This window comes from Asparagus officinalis, chromosome 8 (genome assembly GCF_001876935.1).
Source record: "Asparagus officinalis chromosome 8, Aspof.V1, whole genome shotgun sequence".
Taxonomy (NCBI): domain Eukaryota; kingdom Viridiplantae; phylum Streptophyta; class Magnoliopsida; order Asparagales; family Asparagaceae; genus Asparagus; species Asparagus officinalis.
The window spans coordinates 2339370-2349248 of record NC_033801.1 but is presented as its reverse complement, the minus strand read 5'-3'; the positions used below and the strand labels follow the sequence as shown (position 1 = coordinate 2349248).

At 35.2% G+C, this 9879-nt stretch overlaps 1 protein-coding gene across 1 annotated transcript; it reads left to right on the top strand.

Moving 5' to 3' along the window:
- Window positions 7-9148, top strand: LOC109822371 (pyruvate kinase isozyme G, chloroplastic-like). The gene is made up of 12 exons (XM_020388562.1): window positions 7-117; window positions 812-1093; window positions 1318-1483; window positions 2152-2286; window positions 2391-2501; window positions 2580-2668; window positions 5154-5216; window positions 6170-6345; window positions 7623-7725; window positions 7999-8174; window positions 8418-8526; window positions 8850-9148. Exons 1-12 carry the CDS (start codon window positions 70-72, stop codon window positions 8961-8963), a joined length of 1572 nt encoding a protein of 523 aa, XP_020244151.1. The 5' UTR covers window positions 7-69; the 3' UTR covers window positions 8964-9148.

Below are 9879 nucleotides of genomic sequence, written 5' to 3'. Positions count from 1 at the left end.
AGCACTGGACGCTCGCCGCTATGGAATCAGGTGAGATCTCGATCGGTTTTCTTTCGGAATCGGGAGCTTATGACGGCGAGGGCGGAGCTCGGAGCGGCCAACGGATCGATGAATCCTGTGAGTTGATTCTTCTCCTTTTGATCGAGCTTTATAGATATGATGAAGGGTAAGCCATTGGTTGATCAGTTTTAATAATGAAAACCCAAAATGACCCATCCTTTTGTTTATTTTATTTTGGAATGTTTCGGATCTTATTCGAGGAAATGTGTTGGGTGATTCGGAATGACACTCTTAAAGATTGGAACTTCACTGGATATCAGTGTGATGTTGATTATTTCTTCTTTTATATGGTTTGGAAACCTCTGACTGTGTTTTTTCGAGATGGTGTATTTGAAGTATATGGGATTGAGAATTCGATAAAGGATGAGCTATAGCTTTGAGAGAATTTAATAATGAAACCCCGGATGTGTCAATTTTTTGTATATTTAATTTTTCATTATGCGTAATAGAAATAGGTCATTAACTTTGTGTAATTTGAGCCAATACCCTTAAAGATTGTACGTTTACCGGTATTTTTGAACTAGATGGATTAACCCTATGAGTAAATGCAGGAAATAAAGCAACCATGGTTTGGGTAGACCGCAGCATGTAACTTCTTATGATTGTATATGGGTGTTGATTCATCTAACTGATTGCATATGGGTGTTGATTCATCTGCCAGCCATTCTGTTTGAACCATACCTGTTCGCACTTCATTTTTCCAATTTTGTTATGGATCCTTATAATAATAGAGATATTTTGATCCTATCAGGGAAATTGGAATACCTCTCTTGGGCTCCAACCTCGTGAATACAAGGCAGGGGATGCAAAGATGGCTTCGAATGGTCGAAGGAAAACTAAGATAGTGTGTACAATCGGTCCTTCCACGAATACGCGTGAAATGATATGGAAACTAGCAGAAGCTGGGATGAATGTAGCACGTCTAAATATGTCTCATGGGGATCATGCGTCACACAAGAAAGTCATTGATTTAGTCAACGAATATAATTCTAAGGCAAAAGACAATGTTATTGCCATCATGCTAGATACCAAGGTATGCGTAATTGTTGGAAAGTATCTCTTACCCATCACTAGATTGTGGCTCTATAGTGCTCGTATCAGAGTCGATCTTGTGTTCAGCTTGCATGCTGATATGTTTTTTGAAAAGTGAAGTGGGATCGGCCTAGTTTTTTTTATATATATTCGAGACATGTAAATCTATTTATACACATTCATGTTTTCTGTTTATGCATCTCATCGACAAAATCCATTCTGCAGGGCCCTGAGGTGAGAAGTGGAGATTTAGCCCAACCTATCTTGCTAAAGGAAGGGCAAATGTTCAATTTCACAATCAAGAGGGGAGTCAGCTTGGAAGACACTGTTAGCGTTAATTATGATGACTTCATTCACGATGTGGAAGTTGGAGATGTTCTCTTAGTTGATGGTAAGTATTGTAATATGTCTAACTGATATCTAGATGTTCCAAAAATGGCATATAGAATGCGTTTTGTTGATGAATCGATGACCACATAACCACTAAAAACCGGCTCAAATCTAAGTTGGCACATCAAGAACCTCGTAATTGGATCTCAATCTGGACAATAACTTGTGTTTTGTAGATCCTCAACTCCTGACTCCAATTACAGACCTTGAACCAAAATGGCTTTTTAGGTCCAATTACATCCATTTTAGTTGATGAAATTCTGACTTGTTTATCAGGAACGGATATTGAGCTTGATGTATGGAGCAGTTAAATTCATATGAGTGATTCTGTTTCTGTTTTTCTTGTTTGATCTTTGCAAAGATCTTCAGAATGAAGTAGTGGCATAGATTCTGTTAAAAACTAATGGTAGCTTTAGCTTCAAAGTTGAACTGAATCAACTTCAATCAATGGTGGCAGCCAAATTCATGAAACATTATTTTGCTCAACCTTTTCACATCTTGAGATATTGATACTCTATGACTCAAGTTTTTACATGCATCTAGAGAGAATCTACCTTATTTCTTAAATATCATCTATAACCATTTGGTGGATCAAGATCAATTATCCTTTGGTTTGAAAAGTTACTTGTTTAGATATCAAGCTTAATGTATTGACATGTCTCGATATAGGAGGAATGATGTCTCTGGTTGTGAGGTCAAAAACAGCTGATACTGTTAAATGTGAAGTCATTGATGGTGGAGAACTCAAATCAAGACGTCACTTGAACGTCCGGGGTAAAAGTGCTACACTCCCATCCATAACAGGTTGGTTTTCATGTGTACAAGCATAAGCTCAGAAGTTCAAACCAAACTGACGTTGTCTAATACAAACATTTTTCTTACCCATATTACTTCTGTTGTTTCCACAGAAAAAGATTGGGAAGATATCAAGTTCGGTGTGGACAACAAAGTTGACTTCTATGCTGTCTCATTTGTAAAAGATGCTAAAGTAGTCCACGAACTGAAAGATTACCTCAGAAGTAAATTCCTTTCTGTTTATCTTCTTACTAGATTCCTTCTCTGAATTCATTAAGGGTATTTGTTTCCTTTTATTCAAGGTTGCAATGTGGATATACATGTTATTGTTAAAATAGAAAGCGCCGATTCAATACCAAATCTTCACTCCATTATTTCTGCATCTGATGGGGTAAGTTATTTCACGGTTTATAAAGTGTTTTTCCAGTCTTCTTACTTTTGAACAAGATTCAGAAGAATTTTTTTGTGTGAATATTATCAATTAAAACACTTACAGAATGAATTAACATGGAAAAAACCCCACAATTATCCTACATGCTCAACAAGAATGAACTAGTTTTCTTCAAATTATAGAACTCTTCTCAAAGTTCATATGTCGTGCCTACATTCAGCCATGAGTATCTTTTGAAAGGAGGACTAGAATCCTTTCAGAGGTAATCAATATGACCCTAGATGTATCAGCTCATTGTACTAGCTGTGATGTCATTGGGGTAAATGATGTGTTTAAAGATACTGTGTTTCATAGCCAAATTAGTGAACTTATTCTGTTATTGGGTTGTACGCACTCATCATCAAAATGCATTCTATCTGTTGTTGTCATAGTTTTTTTTTTTGTCAATGAATGAAATTTTATTCATCACAAAGTATGGAAATGTATGTGCACATCAAAGTTACAAGAAAACCAAAGACTGGTTATATAAACCCAGCCTACACTTTTACAAACATATACAGATCTTCACCGCACGAATTTGTTGCTCGAGCTTTTCCTGCCTGAAAAGCAGATCAACAGCAATAAGCTATCAATATCATTGGTTACTCCTGGTTTGTTAAGGATTATAATCCAAATTTCAGTTTTAATCATCTTGACCAATTGATCTGGATTCCTAGATTGCTGTCGAAAAATTCTTGCATTTCTTTCCTACCATATGTAGTAAATAGTTACAGTTAAAGCCAACCTTTTCAGTTTTTGTTTAAACCCTTTCCCTCTCAACTTGATGGTGAACCAATGAATGATTTGTTACCAGCAACATGATCTCCAATTGAACCCCAGCCAGTTCATAATGATATTCCATACTTCACAAGAATAAGCACAGTCGAAGAACAAATGATTCCTAGTCTCACATTCAGCTCCAGAGCATAGATAACACGTATTTGAATCAATGACCCCTCTTCTAAGAAGCCTATCTTGAGTGAGGATTCTATCTTGTAGGACCAACCAGCATACAAAAGAGTGATTGGGAACATTGAATCCACCCCAGACCATATTATACCATGGCACTTCCTGGGAATCAGGGGTTAGTGAATTGTATAGGTCTGAAAGCCTTAGTTTAGCACTATGATGGCATAAATTGATGAGTTGCTTCAGATTTTCTTCACCTCCACACATAGCCATAACTTTATCTCTAGTTCTAATCAATTGCTTCCACATCCATGAATCTCCTGTTTTATATTTGACCTGCCAAATGTCCCTATGTTTTAAATAGGTTTCATGAACCCATTTAATCCACAGAGACTCCTTGCCAATATGAATATACCAGATGTATCTCAGAGCAGAAGCAACATTCCACCTTTTATGCAGAAAAAATGCACAAACCTCCTTTTTTTTATTCATGCATACTCTCTCCCATGACACAAGTGGAGCTTTGAAAGCTTGATCATTTTTACCCCATAAGAACATTCTGCAAATTTCTTCAAAACACTGATTGGTAGGATATAGTTTGAGGTCCAGAAAGTTTGAATTCCAAGAATCACACTCTTGATGACTTGCATTCTACCTGCATAAGAGAGAATTCTGTTTTTTAACCAGTTTTTGAATTGACCAATAATCTTGGTGAAGAGAGGATTGCAGTCCATGTAAGTCAATCTTTTCGAAACTAAAGGCACTCCCAAATACTTGATAGGCATTGTTCCAGAAGAGAATCCCAACAGATTGTGAACTGAAGCTTTAACATTTTCATCAACACCTCCATAGAAAATAGAGCTTTTATCTGGGTTAGCTTCTAAACCTGAAACTTCACTGAAATTCCTCATACACTGGTGCAGTTTAGATACTGAACGTATATCACCCCTGGAGAATAAGAGCAGATCATCAGCAAAGATAAGGTGAGTTATTTTTAACTTTGCACACTTAGGATGGTATTTGAATGATTTATCATGCTCCAGAAGATCCAGGCTCCTTGACAAGTATTCCATGCACAGAATGAACAGATATGGGGAGAGGGGATCCCCTTGTCTAAGGTCACGTTCTCCCTTGAAATAACCATGGAGGGAGCCCTTTAGAGAGATTGAATACTTAGGGGAGGTTATACATGCCATTATCCCGTTGTTGTCATAGTTATTCTTTATCAATATCATCGACCGACCAAAGGAGGTCTATACAAGTTGACGCTCACTTATAAGAAATTTCTTACCCTCCATTTGAACTTGTATGCATGTTTTTAGCAAACTAATTCTTAACTATCTATTATTCTGCAGTTTGAAAATTTTCATATGAATTATTTGAGTCAATGCATTTGATGTGTATAATATACCTATTAGAGGTACATTTTTGTCAAATATCCAAATAATTAATGGTTTTCTGTTTTTTTCCTCCATTACATAGTTTTCTATGTTACATTTTTTGTGAATTTAAGCAATAAACAATTACACTTCTGTAGGCGATGGTGGCTCGTGGAGATCTTGGAGCAGAGCTTCCCATTGAAGAAGTTCCTTTGCTGCAGGTAGTTAGCTTTTCTGGATATATGCATGTTTTTGAATTGGATTATGTAGATATTAGTCCCTCAAATCTACAATAATTCTCTATTAGTTCCTCAAATCTCAATAATTGCTCATTAGTCCCTTAATCCTAAGGGGTTTTGCTATTTGGTCCCTTGATGATCAAAATACCCCTAGTTATGTTTTCTCTCTTAAAACACATTGTCTTCAGAAAAGGGTTATTTGCACTTTGGTACCCTAAAGTTTACACCTTTTTAACTTTATTACCCCAAAGGTTTTTGACACTTTGATACCCTAAATTTTGCTCCTTTTTTAGCTTTGATACCTTAAAGTTTTTTTCTAACACCTTTGTTACAACTTTCACTTTAATACTCCAAAATTTTGTTTTGGCACTTTGATACCCCAACCTTTAGGGTGTCGAGTTAAAAAAATGTAAACTTGAGGTATCAAAGTTAAAAAATATGGAAATTTTGGTATATGAAAGTTTAAAAATGTGTAAACTTTGGGGTATTAAAGTTTAAAAAGGTGTAAACTTTGGAGTGCCAAATTGTGAATAACCCTTATAAAACATTAGCTTAGGGTATTTTGGTCATTGAGGGATCAAATTGCAATAACACTAGGATTTGAGGGACTAATGAGCAATTTCCTAGATTTAAGGGTCTAATATGGAATTACTGATGATTTGAAGGACTAATTTGTACATAACCCTTTTGAATATAGTCTGCATAAAATGCCTAAGTTACTATGTTACACATACTTATTATATTAATATGGCTTAACCATTACCATGATACTCAAAAGATGTGTTGGTTCTTCTGTAAACTTTAAACCCTCCAAATTACCAGGAGAGAAGTACTTTCTTTCTTGCTATTTTTTTTCCATTTGCTGTTGGACCATTCATCATTGCATGGATTTCTTTCTCTATGCTGCTGATTATTCATCCTTTTTAATTGAACAGGATGAAATTATTAGGAGGTGCCGCAGCATGCAGAAGCCAGTAATTGTAGCAACAAATATGTTAGAGAGCATGATAGATCATCCTACCCCGACAAGAGCAGAAGCCTCAGACATCTCAATTGCAGTTCGAGAAGGTGCTGATGGCATCATGTTATCTGGGGAAACAGCCCATGGGAAGTAAGTATTCTATTTAACGGGTACCTAATATTGGGTCAATAAGAAATACTGGCACTTTTTTTGTTTCTTTATTTCATGGTCAATATGAAATTGTATCAGTTTTTATGTCGGAGACATCGTGAACTCTTATGTTGTTTGAACTCTTATGTTGCTCTACTAACTGCAATGAAGATGTAATTTTCTGCTTTATCGTCTCATAGAAATGTCAAAGGCTTCATTCTAAATGCTAAAGGAAATTGATGTATCCAATAAAGTTTGTAGGAATTTTCCATATATGTGTTTAAGCACATGAACTATTCAAAGAACCATGAGGTTCTACACTTCGGATACTTATGCTCACTTGAGGGGCAACTATAGAGCAATTCCACTTTTATGGCTCTTGATGACTGTTAATGTTGTTAAGCCTGATACTTGATAATACATAATGACATGGTATTGTCACATCAGATATTAACCAGTACGATACAACATCCATTCTAGGTCCAACGTCCTTTGTTTATGTGGACTTAAGTATCATCTTAACAAAACAGGGTTAATCAATTTCGTTGAATCAAATACATTTTTTTCTTTTGTTGTGTGCTGAATACATATATCCTTAAATATCTGGATATTTATAAATACAAGGTACAAGAGCATCACTATGCCACCTCTCCGGGAGGTTCTATATTAGATTCTCCTAGATGCTTGACCTTTATTAATTCATACCCATGTCATACATCCATTTATTATTGCTGCTGATGCCAGAAATTACTTTTGCAATCTTCTCAAGGTGCGCACGTTAATTTTTGTGAGATCACACTGAGTCCTAACTCCTATGTGTTCTTTAAGAGAAGAGTATTATTTTATATGCATCTGAAGTACAGATCTTATCAAGTACAGTATCCTGTGATGTAAATCATGTAATTATACTAAGAAACATGCATATTTAGCAACATTTACCATCAGCTAATTAACTTTAGCCATGTATTATTACTGCTGATTCCAGGAAATATTTTTGAAATTTTCTCAGGGTGCACTCAATTTTAGCGATAATTACACTGGCTCGCAGGGGTTCTTTATGTGAAGAATATTATTTAGATGCATCTGAATTACAGATCTTATTAAATAGAGTATCCCTGTGATGTAATTTACCAAGAAATACACATCTTTAGCAACATTCACAGTGAGCTAATTAATTAAACCCATGTGAAGATGAAAGAATTATGACAGATGTGATTTTTTGTCCTTGTTCTCCTCTTATTACAAATATGCTGAAATCACTTGACCTTTTGGTTTAGGTATCCACTGAAAGCTGTTAATGTGATGCATACTGTGGCCTTGAGGACGGAATCAACTATTTCAGGCAGCATTACTCATCCATTTCTTTCTACTGCTGTCCAGGTATTCATAATACTTGACCACAGTCACTTTTGGCTTTTGATTTTGGCTTCTTAATTTGTCATAGATAATTACATGATATTTGAAACCGGAGTTATAAAAACTCTATGAATCCTAGGAATGTTATCTTTTGTATCCATTTTTCATTCTTATTTTAGTAAGTGATCTTTGAGTGTTTTTTGATAAAATCAAATGATAGATTACTAGTTTTTATTGTTTTAAACTTACCAGCATATCCCTTGTTGATTGTAATTTCTTGTTTTCACTTTCTTAAAGGCTATATATGGCGGGGAATTTTGTCAAAGCCATATGAGTGCAATGTTTGCATCCCACTCGACTACAATGGCAAACATCCTTTCAACACCTGTTATTGTCTTCACGAAAACAGGTTCAATGGCTGTACGGTTAAGTCATTGTCGTCCTTCGTCTACTATTTTTGCATTTACAAATGAGTAAGTCTTTTTCTTTTCACATTCTATAATTTTAAATGTGAGTTTACTTAATTCGAATTATCAGCCTACCAGAGATGAGAAATGACACAAGTTTGCAATATGGCATTTATTATCTCAAATGCATGCTTATTATACACTTTTGTGGATCTTCTTTGTATTACGTATCCCCTGCTAATAGAAGTGTCTTTGTGGATCTTCTTTGTATTACGTATCCCCTGCTAATAGAAGTGTCATTCTTCACAGAGAAAGGGTTAAGCAGAGGCTGGCACTTTATCATGGTGTACTTCCAATTCATATGCCTTTTTCTGATGATGCAGAAGAGACTTTCTCCAGAGCGATAAACTATCTGATGGTACATTTTACTGTTCATATTTTGTTTTTATGATTATCTATATATAAATCACAGTATTTCTATTTGAAGTTAAAAATGCTTAGGTATGAATTGGTTAAGAAAGGCAGACCTTGAGGATCCTAAAATAAGGGGTGGTAAAATGAATGGCGAGAATAGCTTTAATATTCATGATATATCTCTCTAATCACAATGCCTTTCAGCCTAGATATCTCACAATGAATCAACTACATGTTCTTTAACTTTGAAATCATATATGAGTAAAGAAAGCTTTCGTTTTTATTCAGACAAGGTCACATTGTCTTACCTGTATTTTCCTGAAACAGAAAGGGAAATTCCTCAAGAATGGAGAGTATGTCACTTTGGTTCAGAGTGGAACTAATTCCATCTGGAGACAAGAGTCTACACATCACATTCAAGTGCGTAAGGTCCAAGATTGATGTTACCTTGAATAGGCAATTCTTTAGTTTAGTTTTGTTCTAAGTTATTTATCTTCTGAGTGGATAATTTGTTGTGAAGTTTCTAGTCAAAGATATTTTTTGATTATGTATTATGATAGATCCACATTTATTTATTGAGTTCTTGTAGAAACCTTCCATGAAATGAATATTTTGATTTACTGATATTGCCCCGCTCAACTGATTGTTATGATAGAAGAGCCTGCCTTTGCATAAACATTCCTCAATGTGCGGGGGGTATAAGCAATTAATATGAGTATCATGTACGAAATCCTATTTCCAAAAATGAAAGTCTCCTACGTGCATGTTTTTCCACCTAATAGCTCCCTTTAGGGTTATCTACTACTTTAAATCTAAAAATGATGCTTTTGCTTGTAGTGGGGATTTGGAAGCATGGTCAGATGACATATGGCGGTGCCCATGTTTATGATTGTAGATTTTCACATCTTGAGAACACCACTTAATCATAATGTTTTCAAACATGATGTCACTAGTCACTACTAACTTAACATATCTAAAGAAACTCTTGAAGTTTGAATGAAAGCTTACCTTAAGAGCCGAAGTAAAATATTCCACTTCCATATTCATGAATATGAGTTGATTATGGTGTTGGCTGGGGCTGATATAGAGGATTATCTAAAGCTAGTTAAACTGTCATGGATCTGAATTTAGATTAGAATATATAGTTTGTTTGTTACTGAACTAGATTATTGATTTGGTTTAGTTTGATAGTTAGGTTAACCTAGTGGACTGTTTTAACTGTGATTTGATCCGTTTGTTCTACATTAGCCTTATACCATATTAGCGGATGAGTCACATAAGCAGCATTTTAAAGTCGGAGTAATGAATGGTGTGAATATCTTGCTTCAGTTTATTAATTTGAATACTATATTCCGGT